The 17,028-nt window shown below is 36.3% G+C and overlaps 1 protein-coding gene and 1 pseudogene across 2 annotated transcripts; one reads left to right on the forward strand and one right to left on the reverse strand.

Moving 5' to 3' along the window:
* The first annotated feature begins 623 nt into the window (after positions 1 to 623).
* Positions 624 to 6,313, forward strand: LOC18439840 (O-fucosyltransferase 20). 2 transcript variants are annotated; one of them, XM_006849997.4, is made up of 6 exons: positions 624 to 1,365; positions 2,642 to 2,810; positions 3,576 to 3,665; positions 4,441 to 4,724; positions 4,863 to 5,121; positions 5,319 to 6,313. In XM_006849997.4, exons 1-6 carry the CDS (start codon positions 794 to 796, stop codon positions 5,562 to 5,564), a joined length of 1,620 nt encoding a protein of 539 aa, XP_006850060.2. In that variant the 5' UTR covers positions 624 to 793; the 3' UTR covers positions 5,565 to 6,313. The 2 variants fall into 2 exon arrangements, with proteins under 2 accessions (XP_006850060.2, XP_020526498.2); XM_020670839.2 differs by having other exon boundaries at positions 777 to 1,365; positions 2,638 to 2,810.
* A 4,311-nt stretch (positions 6,314 to 10,624) lies between these two features.
* Positions 10,625 to 16,312, reverse strand: LOC110007756 (linoleate 13S-lipoxygenase 2-1, chloroplastic-like; annotated as a pseudogene).
* Positions 16,313 to 17,028: the final 716 nt, after the last annotated feature.

The raw sequence follows: 17,028 nt of genomic DNA on the forward strand, positions 1-17,028 counted from the left end.
AAAAACAAAAACAATTCGATCATGGATTACAAAAAAATCGATCAAGTATTACAAAAAAATCTATCATGGATTACAAAAAAAAAAAAAAAAAAAAAAAAAAAAAAAAAAAAAAAAATTCCGTACGGACTCGCCGATTCACTGTTCGGATTCGCCGATTCTGTACAGTGAATCGGCGATTCACTGTACAGAATCGTCCGATTCTCTCTAGAACCGGACGATTTCCGATTTTTTAGGCGATCCGGTCCCCTTTCACGATTTCCGAGTCGAACCGGGCGTTTTTTAAACGCTGGTTAGACCCATACCCACACTTGTGTGGAGTATAGCCGCTCAGTCTCGGATAAGAGCTGGGCCCATGGACACCCACCCCTAGTGAGATATGAATAGTAAATCGTCAACCTGGAAATCACTGCTCATGAGAGATGGACCATTTAATATTTTACCAATAGTATTTAATTTAATTTCAAAATACCCCCAAAAATTTACATAACTATGAATTGAAATAGTTACAAACGTTTAAAATGTTAAAAAAAATATCTTACAACTAATTTCTTGATTATAAAAATGTCAGGGGCAAACCGTGTCATTTCCCCATTTAATAAACCGTATAGCTTTTGGACCAAACCGCAACCTATTTTCCAACGAAACATGATCAAAGGCGGTATGGGCAGTTTTGTCACCATGGGCAACTAGATATTGTCATTTAAGATTTATTGAGGGTAATTTCCTCCGTTTGACAGTTTCAACTGCCCTATATAAACTTCTCTCTCAGAAAAAAAACTCAGGGTACTCAGTCATGGCGAGGTCCAAGCCCAAGCTATCTTACATCTCAGTACCAGCCCAAAACATCCCTTCTCTTTCTACGACTTCCATTAATTCCTTTATCATCTCTCCGAAAAAACCATCAAAGCATTCAAATAAGCTCACGAGCTCCATTAAAACAAGGCTATGGGCCTTCATTTTAATCTCCTTTGTGTTCTTCACCATAAAAATGGCTTTCAGACTTGACCCATTTCTCCCTCTATCTCATTACCCATGTTCTCTCTCTAGGGATTCTTCATCTGTGGGTCAGGTTCCATTAAATGTTTCTCAAACTCCATTGAACGAAGATTACGGGGAGGCGGCGAGAGAGTTTTGGGCTCAACCAGATGGGTTGGGGTATAGGCCTTGCTTGGGTTTTAGCAGGGAGTATAAGAGAGAAAGTGGGGTTATGGTTAGAGAGAGAAAGAAATATTTGATGGTGGTGGTTTCAGGGGGGTTGAATCAGCAGAGGAATCAGATTGTTGATGCAGTTGTGATTGCTCGGATTCTTGGTGCTGCTTTGGTTTTACCCATATTGCAGGTCAATGTTGTCTGGGGCGATGAGAGGTAAGCTTGCATTGATTCCCTCTCTTATTTCTCTCTCTAAAAATTTTGTTTCAGGTTTTTTTTTTTTTTTCTTGTAGTGCAGGAGTCCTCTTTCTCTCTTTAAACCCACCTGCACCGATCTTCTTTCGTTTGTTGTAGTTTGATGGTTCTTTCTCTCTCTCTCTTCTGCACAAGACTCAGGTTTTCTATCGTGTATTAGAGTTGAGTTTGATCATTTGATGGCTCTCTCTCTAAGATATTCAAGAACAATAACTATCTTTATCTCTCTAATATCTATGCTTGAACTCTTTTTCTCTCTCTACGATTGTGATGATATTTCTCCTGCGAATTTTCAGATAGATTGCGTTTCGTTTTTGGGAAAACGGATTTCAATTTCTCAGGGCCAGTTTTGCAAATTTTATTGGATTCAGATTACCCATGACTTCTTTTGTATGACCGAATAGTCCCGGACTATTTTGAGTGGGTCAATGGGCCTAATTTGAAATCTGACGGAAGAATACTAACGATCTCTTTTTATAAAAAAACAAATGGTCTGGTTATATACTTTTCCAATAAATTGTTCATATATTGCTATTGTATAAACTTCTCCAATAAATTATTCATATCTTTCAAAAATTTAAAGACCAAAAGAAGTCGTAGTTTCTTTGCTTCCTTCTTTGCAAGCTGTTTTCCGCTGTCCAAATAATAAAAAAACAAAAAATGCGCCGACACACGATACGTATTTTTGCGAAATCCGTAGCTTTTGGGGGCATATCATTCATTTACTCAATGCATAAACAACAGTCATAATACTTAATTTTGTTCTTTAATCCGTTTGGAAAATTAAGGTATGTGATTTTCGGTTTGTTCAGTTTCTTCTTCTAAAAAACGCTGTATGGCTTTGGGTAAAGAAAATGAAAGTGGGACCCACCACGATCTAGACGGCGCCGATCTGTTCTATACTCTGCAGTGTGGTATTTAAGTGGGGCGTTTAAAATAGTTAATATTTTGATTTGCTAAAGGAATTTATTACGGATGGATTCAAAAACTCAATTTATCTCATGGAATTTAATGCTTCTTTATGGTTTGTTTTGTTGATTATTATGTGTTTTTATTAGCTGATGGAGCTGTGAATTTGCGTAAATTTTGGACCAGAACGGCCATATCACCTGTTTCTCTTTGTCTCTTGGTCACACACACCCGAACACTCAACACAATTCAAATTTGTGACTGATTTGTCGAATTTTATTTTCTTCTTAAAGTCGATTGTATTACTAATAGGCCTTTTCTTAGACAGTGAGTTTTCGGATATATTTGATGTGGAGCATTTCAAGAAGACCCTCGAGTGCGATGTGAGGATCGTTTCCTCTCTTCCATCCACCCATCTCATGACAAGGCCTGTCGAAGAGAAGCGAACTCCTCTTCATGTCAGTCCTAGCTGGATTCGCTCTAGATATCTTAGGAGGGTACGTTTACTTTATTGTAGTTAAATTTTTATTTATACCCGTCAATTTTTTCTAATGCTTAGATGAATAAATAGGTAAATGTATAAATAAATGTGTAGATTTCTGGTTCTCTGCTGCTGTTTCGTCTTAAGTTTAATACCACAGCTCTTTTCAATGACCCAGCCAAGTGCCCTGTTTACTTGTGAGGGAGGAGGCCAAACCTTTTGCTAATGATGCATACAAAAGTTTATTTTTTTGTATCTACTAATTGGTTGTTGAATGCCACTGTCTTTTTTTATCTAATTCTCATTTTTCTTAGGGAAATTTGTCAAAATCCCCATAAGCGATGAAATATTTAACATTTCGCCCAATCGCAACTACTACAATTCAAGGCCATATGTTTTTCTTTATGGCTCTTTTTAATTTTTTTTTTTTTTTGAGAACTTTATGGCTCTTTTTAAATTAAATCACAAGATTTGGGTAAAATGTTAAATTGTTCATCTCTTGTGAGCAATTTGATAAATTTCCCTTTTTAAAATTTTGCCTTTTCGAACATTTAACATTGGATGCCAATGGCTCATTCTTTTAGTTGCTGGCTGATTTCAAAACTCTAAGATTCAATATTTGTTTGTTGTTTACTCAACGAAACAAAATCCATTTTTCATTAAGTTGGTGACACGCTAAAAACTAAATTGCTGTAATCTACGCTTTTGAAGTTTAATTTTACCTTTCAAGGAACCTTCCTTTCTGTTTGTGTCTCTCACGATTTTTTTTTTTTGGTTGCAGCTTAACAAAGAGGGTCTTCTTCTGTTGAGGGGTTTGGATTCTAGGCTCTCCAAGGACCTCCCTTCAGATCTTCAGAGGCTTCGTTGCAAGGTACCATCTAAGCTCTCAACTCTCCATGTATATATATGAGTATGCATGCATTCATGCATCTATGTAGGTGTCTGTATGTATTTATGAATGAATTTAGCTGTATCTGTATTCAATATTACATCAAGCTTTCTTACCATGTGCATGCACATGCCCAACAACAGTACACAATGTTTGTGAGCAAAGGATCTGTTCACTAATGGCAAGCACCACACATTATACCTTCTTAGCTGGTGCGTTTACATGCACATGTACATTCACATGCCCGTTAAGACCACAGTGGTTCAAGCATAATCTACTGTTGTCTGATGACAAGCAACCAAAAAGCTAGAGTATTATTACTTTTAAATTAAAATGCTTAGTCTTTGCTCTCTTATTGGAGGTCTCATATTATATATATCATGAAAACAGCATTTTAGGCATGATGTTACTACTGTCAAACACAAAGCATACACATATTTGTCGGGTCCCCCATGCTATTATTTTGAATGTTCATAAAAATAACTTCAATAGTTGCTTTCCCAATGAAGGTCTTACATTGCTCATAGACATGTATATGGTTTTCTATACATAATCTTACAGTTCTCTTTTAGCATTATGGCTCTTTTTATCGGCCTACTCTTAGTAGCTTTTATTTTATAGCTTTGGAAATAGAGGATGCCCGTTGTTTTTTGTGAAGTATTTTGGATATAGGGCAGTAAGGCTTGATCCGGTAGTTAAGATTGTTTTACTTTTTCTTTTAATGAGTGAAGTTAATAATCAGGAATTGTTGGTTCAGGTGGCTTTTCACGCATTGAGATTTTCGAGTGGTGTTAGAGAGATAGGGGAGAGAATTGCAGAGAGGATGAGGAGAAAGGGGCCTTACATTGCGCTCCATTTGAGAATGGAGAAGGATGTGTGGGTGAGAACAGGGTGCTCACCTGGTCTGAGCCATGAGCACGATAAGATGATCAATAGAGAGAGAAGGGCTCGCCCTGAGCTCCTCACTGCCAGGTCCAACATGACTTACCATGAACGGAAACTTGCCGGTCTCTGCCCCTTAAATGCCATGGAAGTTGCGAGGTGGTTATCTCTCTCTCTCTAATGAGAAAAGCTCATCCAACTTTCTCAAAATGAAAAAGATTGTCAATATAATTTTTTTGAATTTCCATTACTGTATTCAATTATTTCTAAATGCTGTTTTCTTTTTATTTTTCTCAGGCTACTTAAAGCACTCGGTGCTCCAAGAAATGCAAGAATATACTGGGCTGGTGGGAAACCATTTGGTGGATTGGAAGCTTTGCAACCATTGATTAAGGAGTTCCCAAACTTCTTCAACAAAGAGAACCTCTCATTACCAGGAGAGCTCGAGCCCTTTGCTAACAAGGCTTCCCTTCTTGCTGCCATAGACTACATTGTCTCTGAGAGTAGTGATGTCTTTATGCCCTCTCATGGGGGGAACATGGGTCATGCTATTCAGGTATGTTGATCCGATGTAAAAATTGGCCCACTGTAGCATTCATGTTTTATTCTGGTGGCTTTCATTTCCACTCATTCACTGTCCATCATTTCCATATTAAATGGGATACAATGTTGTCCCCTATGAAAGATACCTCCCTTAACCAATTGTTCCTTATTCTTGACAAAAACCTGAGGCTTTCTCATCTTTGGTTGCAGGGACATAGAGCCTATGCTGGTCACATGAAGCATATAACCCCCAACAAGAGAGAGATGCTCCCTTACTTTTTAGACAACTCCTTACCTGAATCTGAGTTCAACCGAGTCATCAAGGAACTCCACAAGAACTCATTGGGTCAACCGGATATTCGAACTGGAAAAACAGGCCGAGATGTGATTGCCTACCCTGTTCCAGAATGCATGTGCAATGATGCTAGTGGAAGTGGCAATTTCCATAAGAGATAAGGACAGTATACTGAGGATGATGTGAAAATCCATGGCCTTTGGGACCATCACGGTCTCATTGTCCATTGCAATGATGGATAATGATGGAGAGAGAATGGGATCTATTGAAATGAAACTATATCCCATTGGTGATCTTCATCACCTTGCATCATATCAATAAGTGGACCACGAGGACTATACAGTATTCGATTCTCTTTGGCTTCCCCTTTGTATGTTATCGCTCTTGCCCTAGAGACACATGTGGATCAAATCATGGTTGACTTCATCTTAGTGTTTGCATGCATGGACTGATGCCTGCATGTGCATTTGCTTGTGCATGTACACATGCTTTTGTATTTGTACATCTCCGCATATTAGCCTTATAGAACAGTAGTGCGACATTGACCAGTAGGTGGTTCGATCAAATTGGTTTTTGTGTTCAAGATCACTGAGGTATTTGGCTGATGAGTGCTTCTTATATTTGTGTATGCATAGAGGTTCTTACAGTGAAGAAAATGTGGTAAATGTCAGCTCAAGGAAGATGAATTGGTGAGATACGAAGGCTCAAAAGATTTAAGAAAATCATTATTTGGGCCGCTTTTCTTTAGCTGAGAAGAGATAGGCAATTGAAGATGGTTGGCATTAGTAGTTTAGTTTTTTTTTTCTTTCTTCCCTTCCTGGTATTGGAAGGGAATTTTGGGGGCTATTCATTTATTCTTTGTACTGTAAATATACTTATGAAGCATTTATACAGATAATTTTTGGTAACAGAAGTCTCTTGTCCCTCTCTCTTTCTCTCTTCCAAGCACACAGGTTATACATTTATGGAGTTTTGGTGGCTCCTATTTTCTGTTGCTATTGCTACTTGAATTTTGAGAAATGGAATTCCTGTGAAGTATTTGAAAAATTCTGAAGGAAATGGCTCAACAAGTTTTGCCTGGTTCAGATATAAACTCAGTTGGAATGGAGACTGCAAAACTGGTGAACAATAACCCTTAAGGGAATAACTGAAATCGATTTGACTGGTAAGCTTTCATTCTAGTATTTCATTCATAGAAGAAACTATGTAACTAAGTTTATTCTCCCTGTTGAACAGTATTCTGTAATACTGCGATCCAACATTGTATTTTGATGTTCACGTATGGCCTCATTTAAAGCATTTGGAGTTCTCAATTCATTGATCACAGCTTTAGGCAGCTTGGGAAGTGTTTTAGATTGAGGACTTGTGTTTCCTCTGAGAAAGATCTCTTGAAACGTTTACATCTTTAATTGGGTTGCTTTGCCTTTTCTCTAGAAGTATATTTGTTATTGAGACCTTTAAATGAACTCCACGCTTCCATTTAGTTCATTTAGAATCAAATCGTTACTCTGGTATCCTCGAAAGCATTTTATGGGTAACTCATGAAGTACTTCTTTAGAAGTAGGCCCTGTACATCCTCTATTTGCTTTGGAATCGTAAAGGGATGCCAATGCATTTCCCAGTGCATCTCTAGAGTTAGGAAAACGGAGGAGCCATGAGAGACCTTAATATTAAATAAAAACATTGCGTACTCTCTCTCTCTCTCTCAATTTAAGACTTGGTATTCACAAGAAAGGGAAGACATTTGAATTTGAAAGGAAGGTTCAGTGCTTTATCCCTGCCACATATCTGATGTGGGACAAGGGTTAACAACTTTCTGGTTCTCTCTTTGATGGAAAAGGGGGAGTGCTCTCTGTTCCTCGCTGGATAACCCCCCAAATAAGGTTCGTAGGTAATTTGCTTTTCTTTTAATGAGTGAAGGTAATAATCTGGAGTTGTTGGTTCACGTGGCTTTCCACGCATTGAGGTTTTCTAGTGGTATTAGGGAAGAGAGTTGCAGAGACGATGAGAAGACAGGAGTTGAGAATGGAGAAGGATGTGTGGGTGAGGGCTGAGATGATTAATAGAGAGAGACGAGCCGAGCTCCTCACTGCCCAGTCCAACATGACTTACCATGACCAGAAATCGCCTGTTTCCAACGAACTCCACAATAACTCATTGGGTCGACCCGAGATGGTGATGGAGAGAGAGTGGGATCTATTGAAATGAAACTATATTCCAATGGTTGGTTCGCTTTAGCTTCATCACTTTTCATCATGTCAATGAGTGGTGATGACCACGAGGACTATGGTATTACATTCTACTTTCCTGGAGAATTATCTCTGAATGAGTGAATGTCTTTTCATGATGATGTCCTATTTGCCCTCTCGGGCTTCCCCTTTGTATGTTATCCCTCTTGCCCTAGAGACACATGTGGATCATATTGTGGATGACTTCATCTTAGAGGTTCATGCATGGATGGATGCCTGCATGTTTATTGGTTTGTGCCTGTACACACGCTTTTGTATGCGTACATCTGCATATTAGCCTCACAGAATTGTAGTGTGACATTGGCAAATAGGTGGTTCAATCAAAATGATTTTTGCATTGAAGATCACTGAGGTATTTGGCCGATGAGTCATCATCATCAGAGCCTTTTTCCAACTATTTAGGGTCGGTTAGTAATTGGCTGATGGGTGCTTCTTGTATATGTGTGTATATGCATAGAGGTACTTGTAATGGAGAAAATGTGGAAAATGTTAGCCCGAGGAAGATGAATTGGTCAGATGAGAAAGCTCAAAAGGTTTAAGAATATCATTATTAAAGCTGCTTTTTTTTACCTGAGAAGATATGGGCAAGTGAAGATGGTTGGCATTGGTAGTTTGGTTTATTTTTTGTTCTTTTTGCCCTTCTTGGTATTGGAAGGCTAATATTCCATTCATTTATTCCTTGTACAGTATATATACTTATGAAACCCAATAACTAAGTTTATTCTACCATTTGATTGGTATTATGTAGAATTCTCCACTACGACATTGTAATTCGTTGTTCATATATGGGCTCATTTAAAAGCATTTGGAGTTCTCCATTCATTGGACACAGTTTTAGGCGGCTCAGAAGTGTTTTTGGCATTGAGAAATATCAGATCAAACCTTTATGTCTTCTATTGTGTTGTTTTCCATTTTCTCCAGAAATTGATTTGTTATTGAAACCTTAAAAGTAACTGCAGGCTCCCATTGAGGTCTTTTAGAACCAAATCACTACCCTAGTATCCTCTAGAGCATTTTATGGGTAACTCATGAAGCCCTGGAGTTCATTAGAATATCTTGGAAATTGTTTCCATTGCCCCTATACAATTCTTCTTTAGAAGGGGAGCCTCTACATCCTCTCGTTTACAATCTTAAGAGGACAATTTGCTTTGGAAGTCCAAAGGGATGCCGAGGCATTTCCATTCTCCGGAGTTAGGAGAAGGGAGGAGCCGAAAGAGACTTTGATATTTCACCCACACTTGTTGCAAATAGGTTTTGCCAGAATGGTTCATCATCAATGACAAAATCACTTCACCCTTTTTAGAGCATTTTTGAAGCTTGATTGTTGATTCAGACGCTGCTCCAGTGAAAGCTTATGAGTTCAATGCTTAGGATCTGTAAGTTGAGTCCCTATCCTGTATGTACCTAATCTGATTTTTCATGAGGGGAGGTGTTCGATCCTTCATACCAACCTAACAATTTTTCGTTCTTGAAATTTAGTATTACCCTGAGCTCAATTTGCAAATCTTGAGCAAAAGAGTTTGGATGCAAGGAGTGATTTCCTTTGACATTAACATCGAAATTGAAAGTTAGTGCTATTACAAACCATAAACCAAGTTAACCAGCCACAGAGAGTGCAATTGATAAGGATCCTCAATATTTAATTGTAATTGGACATTGTAAGTATTCTTGTTGACGAAAGATATATATATATTTTAATATATACACTGTGCATTATCACATAATCCAATATTTCACCTTTCCCAAGTATTTTTGGTTGGCTAAAATTTATCCGATGAGTGCTTCTTACATATGTGCATGCATAGAGGTGCTTACAATTGAGAAAATGTGGAAGACGTTAGCCCAAGGAAGATGAATTGGTTAGATTTGAAGCCTCAAAAGGTTTAAGAATATCACTATTTGAGCTGCTTTTCTTTACCTGAGAAGCCTCCCCTTACCTCAAGGAATGACTGGAAAAAATTTTGGCTGGTAAGTGTTCTATCTGGTTTTTCTTTGATAGAAGAAACCCTGTAACTAAGTTTATTTTACCTATTGAATGGTATTGTGTATAATTCTGCGCTCCGACATTGTAATTTGATGTTCATATATGGGCTCATTTAAAAGCATATGGAGTTCTCCATTCATTTTACACAGTTTTAGGCGTTGGAAGTGATTTAGATTGATGGTGTTGGCATTGAGAAACATCAGATGAAACTTTTATGTCTTCTATTGTGTTGCTTTGCATTTTCTCCAGAAATTGATTTGCTATTGAAACCTTTAAAAGTAACTGCAGGCTTCCATTTAGTTCTTTTTCAACCAAATCATTACCCTAGTATCCTTGATAGCATTTTATGGGTAACTCAGGAAGCCTTGTTCATTGAAATATCTTGAAATGTGTATCCATAGCCTTTATACAATACTTCTCTAGAAGGGTATCCTATACATCCTCTAGTTTACAATCTTAAGATGACAATTTGCTTTGGAAGCCCAAAGGGATTCCCATGCATTTCCCAGTGCATCTCCAGAGTTAGGAGAATGGAGGAGCCAAAAGAGACCTTGATATTACTTGTTGCAAGTGGGTTTTGCCAGAACGGTTCATCAGTAATGGTAAATATTCAGAACTTTGGTTGATTCGTAACAAGTCACCTCACCCTTTTTAGAGCTTTTTTAAAGCATGATTGCTGATTCAGAAGCTGCTCCAGTGAAATCTTATGAGTGCAATGCTTACCTGTGGTATAGGATATTCAAGTCACGCCCCTATCTTGTACGTACCTGACTGGTGGTAAAACATCTGATTATTCATGAGGGGAGGTGTCAATCCTGGAATTTGTTATAATTGCAACCCATACCAACCTAACAATTTTTCCTTTCTTGAAATTTAGAATTACCCTGACCTCAATTTGCAAATGGAGAGAAAAAGAGATTGGATGCAATAAGTTATTCCTTTTGACACTAGCGTCCTTCGAGAAAGATTTTACAAAATTTCATAATAATGCCTGCATGAAGACCATAATTTACAAAATCTAGAAGGGCATGTATAATATAAAGTAATGAGATGTCCATAATTTGTTCCCTTAAATGGGTGGTAGAGATGAGCATAGCACTGATAAGCGTGACCAGTACTTTGTGTGTTCTGTTTGTAGCGTATAGCTAGTTAGTATCACATTGGCTCTTGATGAAGCTTTATAAATCGGAAACATGTTACCATACTGGGCCCCTCTTCCCACTTCCAGTATTGATAAATTTTGCCCCATGCATGTTAATGAGATCTCCTGGGAAGGCCTCTCTGTCGAGACGGCATGTCAATTTGTAAATATAAGAGCTAAGTTCCATAGAGTACTTTCCAGGTGAGAAGATGGTCATTGATTAGGCTCTGTCGAGCTAAGGCATCGATCTCCATCGTGTATCGGAGATGGGGTTTCAGCAGCCTGTATATCGGGTGCATGGCACTCAGTTAGCAGTTAGCAGGGATCACGTATGGCTCACAACAACAATGTGTCCTCAACCTGCCAAGATTAGGACTAATTTGATCATATAGAATAGTGATGCCTATCTTGGCTCTCCCTTTGGGCCCGTTTGGATAGAGGAAATTAGGAATATTAAATATTTGAAATCTAAGGAAATCTATGGATTTTCAATATCAAGGATTTTTGTCATAGATTCCTCAAATTTCTCGTTTGAAGAAACTATACAAAATTTATGGATTCCGTGCAATCACTTCTATGTCCATTGTTTGGTAACAAAACTTGATATAATTTTTCTCTCTAAAATTATATACTTTCTCTCTTTAAAACCTCAAAATTTTGGATAGTATATCTATACAAATTTTGATATAGTTTCTTTATCTAAAATTTGATATAGTGTCTCTCTAAATTTTAATATACTTTCTATCCAAAATTTAAAATTTGAAATTTTCTATCAAAACTCTCTCTAAAATTTTTAGGTTCTTTACTCTATCTAAAATTTAATATAGTTTTTTTTTCTAAAATTTTAAGATACTCTATCTCTAAAACTTAAAACTTGAGATAGTTCCCATCTTTAATAATTTTGAGATAGTTTCTCTCTCTAAACATTCTGAAGTAGTTTTTTGAGATAGTTTCTCTCTTTAAACATTTTTAAGTACTTTTTTGGGATAGTTTATCTCTCTAAATATTTTTAAGTAGTTTCTCTCTCTAAAATATGATATAGTTTTTCTCTCAAATTTTAAGATACTTTCTCTTTCTAAAAGCTAAAATTTGAGATAATTTGTCTTTAAAAATTTGGTAATAGTTTCTTTTTCTAAACAATTTTATGTACTTTCTCTCTCTAAAATTTGATATAGTTACTCTTTTAAATTTTAATTTGCTTTCTCACTCTAAAACTTCTAGTTTGAGTTAGTTTCTCCATATAAAATTTTGAAATAGTTTATATCTTTAAAATTTGATATAGTGTCTTTCTAAACTTTAATATACTTTCTCTCTCTAAAGTTAAAATTTGAGATACTTTCTCTTTCTAAAATTTAAATTTTGAGATAGTTTCTCTCTCTCAAAATTTCATGTACTTTCTCTATTTAAAATTTGATATAGTTTATCTCTCGAAATTTTTAATATACTTTTTTCTCTCTAAAACATAAATTTTGTGATAGTTTCCCTCTCCAAAAAGTTTGAGATAATTTCTCTCTCTAAATTTTGTAGTTAATTTCTCTCTCTAAAATTTGATATAATTTATATTTCTAAAATCTTAATATATTTTCTCTTTCTAAAATTCAAAATTCGAGACAGTATCTCTCTCTAAAAAATGCTATATTTTTCTCTTTAATTTTTTTTGGCCGTTTCTCTTTATAAAATTTATAATAATTTCTCTCTAAAAGTTTACGAATACTCTCTCTCTACAGTTTTAAGAATATTTTCTATCTCTAAAACTTAAGATTTGATATAATTTCTCTCTCTAATTTTTTTTTAAATAGTTTCTATTTCTAAAACTTTTTAGGTACTCTCTCTAAAATTTGATATATTTTCTCTCTCTAAAAATTAAAATATGAGATTGTTTCTCTCTCAAATTTTTTTGAAATGGTTTATCTCTCTAAAAAATTGAGATAGTTTCTCTCTCTAAAAATTTGCATGTACTTTTTCTCTCTAAAATATGATAGTCTATCTCCGAAACTTAAAATTTGAGATAATTTCTCCCTCTAAAATTTTGAGAGTTTAACTCTCTAAAATATTTTGGTACTTTCTCTCTCTATCTCTAAAAATTAAATTTGAGATAGTTTCTCTCTCTAAAGTTTCGAGATAGTTCATCTCTCTAAAAATAAGGTGCAGTTGGCATCTGAATGCATCCGTAGGTGTAGAGGTAAGGTGCACCTTCAAATTTTATCATGGTATATAATTTTCATGTAAAATGTTCTTAGGATTATCTCAAAATCTATTTTTATATCTAATTATAAAATTTTGAATTTCAAAAATGGTTAAAATCAAGTAAATCTATAAACATATGAAAATCTTGAAAATGGACGGTGTAGATAATATATTGTAAAATGCACTATTTTTGAGACTTAAAATCGTTTTATTTTTCATAGTCATACATCTCAATGTCGAGATGATCAATCAAAGGGTTTTTTAGCATCAAAACTACCTTTTCCGATAGATTTTTGAGGTGCATCCGTAGTTCTACATTATAAGTTCCCTAAAAATATTTGGTACTTTCTCTCTCTAAAACTTTAACAAACTTTCTCTCTCTAAGCGTTAAAATTTGATATAGTTTTTCTCTCTAAAAATTTTGAGATAGTTTATATCTTTAAAAATTTTTGGTACTTTATCGCTTTAGAATTTTCAGACCTGCAAAATGCTCCCAGGTCGAGGGAGCCAATGAGTGAAATCCACCGGCATTAGAAATGTAAAAAAACCGGTTTTGGTGTGGAAATGAAATCATGGAAAAATAGGTTTTATTTCCATGATTTTAATTATTCTAATTTTAAATATCCTAGTCATTAAACAATCCAAAGCGTGAATTTTGACAATATCCAATATTAAAAATCCATGTACCCAATCAGGCCTTCTACAAGCATTATGTAGAAACCTATATTCAACACACACACAATGTATTATATTTATGCACTGTCAGTGTTTAAACAATCAGACTCAGACACCAAGAGGGTCCAAGCAGGCTCCCCCCTAGTGTGAGTCAGTGACAACTAGTCAGACCAAGATTTTTTGACAAATAAGATTAAGAAAATACTGCAAAACCAACAGGCTCATATGATCTTTTAAAACTGTGGCACTGTGGATAGTTACTAAGAATCAAGATTTTTTGGTGCATTTAGGATCCAATCAGTACTTGGAATTTCTTGGACTATACATTCAGCAGCCGATTTTCCATAAATAATACCTTCCCTTCAATTCAGTATTAAAGAAGTAGAGAGGGGGCACTTTAGATACAAGGAAGATGGGGAATGTGGGGGAAAGGCTTTTGAATGAGAATATTACTCTGTAAAATATTGAAGTTTTGAAAAAAGGTGTGGTTTGTGTAGAGCCGAGACTCTAAACAATCAAAGTAGAGCGCACATTCAAATAGTATTGTGAAATGTGGTTTCACTACTAGAAATCGTTGCAATAGCCTTAAAATATGTTTTCATCCCTAATTATAAAACTTAAATCTTAAAAAATAATGTATATCGAGCATATCTGTGAAAACTTAAAAATCTTGAAAGTTGACAGTCCAAGAATACTTTACAAGATGCATTATTTTCAAAACGTGAAATCCATTTTGTACTCTATGTCCATGCATTTTGAAATCAAGATTATCAATTTGAATATATTTGAGCATAAAAACAACATTTTCTACTGCGATTTTTGAGGTGCGCCTTAATTTGATATTTTAAAGCCTCACACTTGCATATAACTTTTTCCTTGAAACAATACCTGGCACTCTAAGGTTCACCTATTAATAACGTGGGATTGTATGTCACATGCTAAAAGATAAACAGTAGTAGCATGAGAATTAGACAATTACATTATATTATGAGAAAACCTGTGTTCCTAAATGTTATCACCATCATTCAATTGATTGACGATGACGGTAAGGGCATGAGACCGTCCAATAAGTTACTGTCATGGCCTCATGACACCTGCTCTTCATCATTCTGCATCAGTTGATTGGATGGCCATAAAATATAAATAACCTCAACTTTTGAATGGCCTAATGGAGCATGGTACAATTTCAAAATAAACAAAGGAAAATACGATCGAAATTCGGTGAGTTAAAATAATGGCCTTTACCAGCGTGAGACTAGCTGATGAATGCCGGAGTCATGTGCAGCAAATTGGGATTTGGCTAACTTCCACAGCCATGCGGTTATGTGATCGAGGCCATCCACAAACACTTCACGCCAGGCATCCTCATTCTCCGAGCGTGGCCTCGTGAGCTCGATGGGCACCGGCTGTAGGGTGCCCAAGTGGGTGAGGAAGAAGACCGTCCGGGACACGTAGAAGGTCCCCTCTAGATCATTCAACTTGTTAACGTAAGGCATGAGTATGTCGTGGTAGTCCAGAACATACATTTTCTTTGGCGCAACCGCCTAGATCCCACACATGTGCATGCGTTCACTTAGAGATATGGATTTGATGCTAAAACTCCTTAAAATTGAGGAATAATTAAAATCTCCAACTTCATAGATGGGGTGAGTCTCGAGCAACCTCTAGAACACACTCAATTTAGTGAAGGCATCATCCTTTAGGACAACACAAAGGACCAATAGTGAAGGCATCATCCTTTAGGACTACACAAAGGACTAATATAGGATCTCAATCTCCACCCACCACTGATAATGGATATGATGATGGGAAGTGATGGATATTGTTGAGAGAATTGGGGAATGTCCCCCAATTGCGCTAAGGATTGGCAATCGAGATGGAGGCTTCAATATGAATAATGTATGTAGAGGAGCAAGGGGCCCGGGCCCGAGTTGGCAAGGCTGACCTCGGGGCTAGGATCCCCAGCCCGGGCCCAGGTTTGGCCCAAAACAATAAGGCTTGTCCCTTTCATCAAAGAGCGTTGTCCCTTTCATTAAAGCTAAAACCTCGGCCAGGCCCAGCTATTTCATAATTCTACCAAGGTGCTCACAAAGGGAAATTCTTGGACCAAAATAGTCAATAAAGTATATAAGGAAGATTTTGGACAATAGTTTGTTTTTGAAAAGGGAGATTTCGAATTTTTTTTAGGGAAAGAGTTGGGGCTTAATTGATTAGTTTTTGACGATTTGTAACACTACAATCTTAGACTCAATTCCTACTAACGGTGGAGGCCCTCTCCCCACGGACTCACCAAAAAAAAAAAAAGATTTTGAAACTTTTTTTGTCCCTTTCTTTAAAAAATTCACTTTGATGATAGCAAGAGGAAATTCGAATTTGAGGTCATACCTTAACCAATTCATGGGAATACGGATTGATTCCTGTTTGACGTGAAAATTCATCATCTCGCATCCAAGAGAACTTGTACCCTACAATTATATCAAATTCATTTAGAAAAAAAAGATGTTTTAGGCTAAATTTCCCATGAAAAATGTGATGACTAATATTTAAACATGTCATGTACTTGAAAATGATAAATTATTCAAAGGAGAAGTGTTTTGTGTGTTGAGGTATGCATTTGTTGCTGTCCAGGCCCTAAAATTTGGACCGTCCGATCTTACCACGCAAATCAAACATGTTACCCCGTTTTTTAAAGAGGAAAATATCTCCGTGCCGTTTATTTTTTTGGCTTCCATTTATCAAGAGACTTAAAAATTTAAAATATTTTTTTACAGAAAATATCGATCTTTTCTTTCTTCTTACCCCTTTGACCCTCTATTATTAACCTCGAAATTTGATAAACTGACTCCATCTCTATCTCTTTCAAAACTCCGTATCTCTCTCTCATAAATGACTTTCATCTAAAACCTAAGGTCCCTTATCTTATGCCATCTCTCTCTCTCTAAACTCCGTCTCAAAACTCCATATCTCTCTCAAAACTCCGTATCTCTCTCAAAACTCCGTCTCTTTCTCACCCCTCTCTTTAATACCCATATCAGTTGCAGGGACCCACTTTCCCAAATCTACAATTACAACTGCATCTCTGCAATTTTGGGGTATTTGCTTATCTGAAACAACTGCTCTGATCAATCTGATTTAACAGTTCTATTGATTTGCTTCGTTATTGTGCTTGACATGGTTAAGAAGAATTACCGGTATTTGATGGATTTTGTGTTTTTGGAGTAGTAAATGCTTATCTTGTGGTCTTGATCCTTATACGCAGACTTTCTTTTTTTTAAAAAAAAAAGAATTGTTTTTGAGTTTTTGGATTGGGTTTAAGCAATATGATCCTCTTTCGTTTCTACACCAATTTATGGAAGAAATTTGGCCGCAGACTATGCCAAATTGGCATA

The sequence above is a fragment of the Amborella trichopoda genome, chromosome 3 (assembly GCF_054954075.1).
Source record: "Amborella trichopoda isolate Santa Cruz 75 chromosome 3, AtrichopodaSantaCruz75HAP2 v2.0, whole genome shotgun sequence".
In the NCBI taxonomy this organism is placed as follows: Eukaryota; Viridiplantae; Streptophyta; class Magnoliopsida; order Amborellales; family Amborellaceae; genus Amborella; species Amborella trichopoda.

Excerpts from the sequence above, each read along its gene's own strand:
- LOC18439840 (XM_006849997.4), top strand. The coding sequence starts at position 794 with ATGGCGAGGTCCAAGCCCAAGCTATCTTACATCTCAGTACCAGCCCAA. Across the intron at positions 2,811-3,575 it reads GCTCTAGATATCTTAGGAGG|CTTAACAAAGAGGGTCTTCT; the intron begins GTACGTTTACTT and ends TTTTGGTTGCAG. Across the intron at positions 4,725-4,862 it reads AATGCCATGGAAGTTGCGAG|GCTACTTAAAGCACTCGGTG; the intron begins GTGGTTATCTCT and ends TATTTTTCTCAG.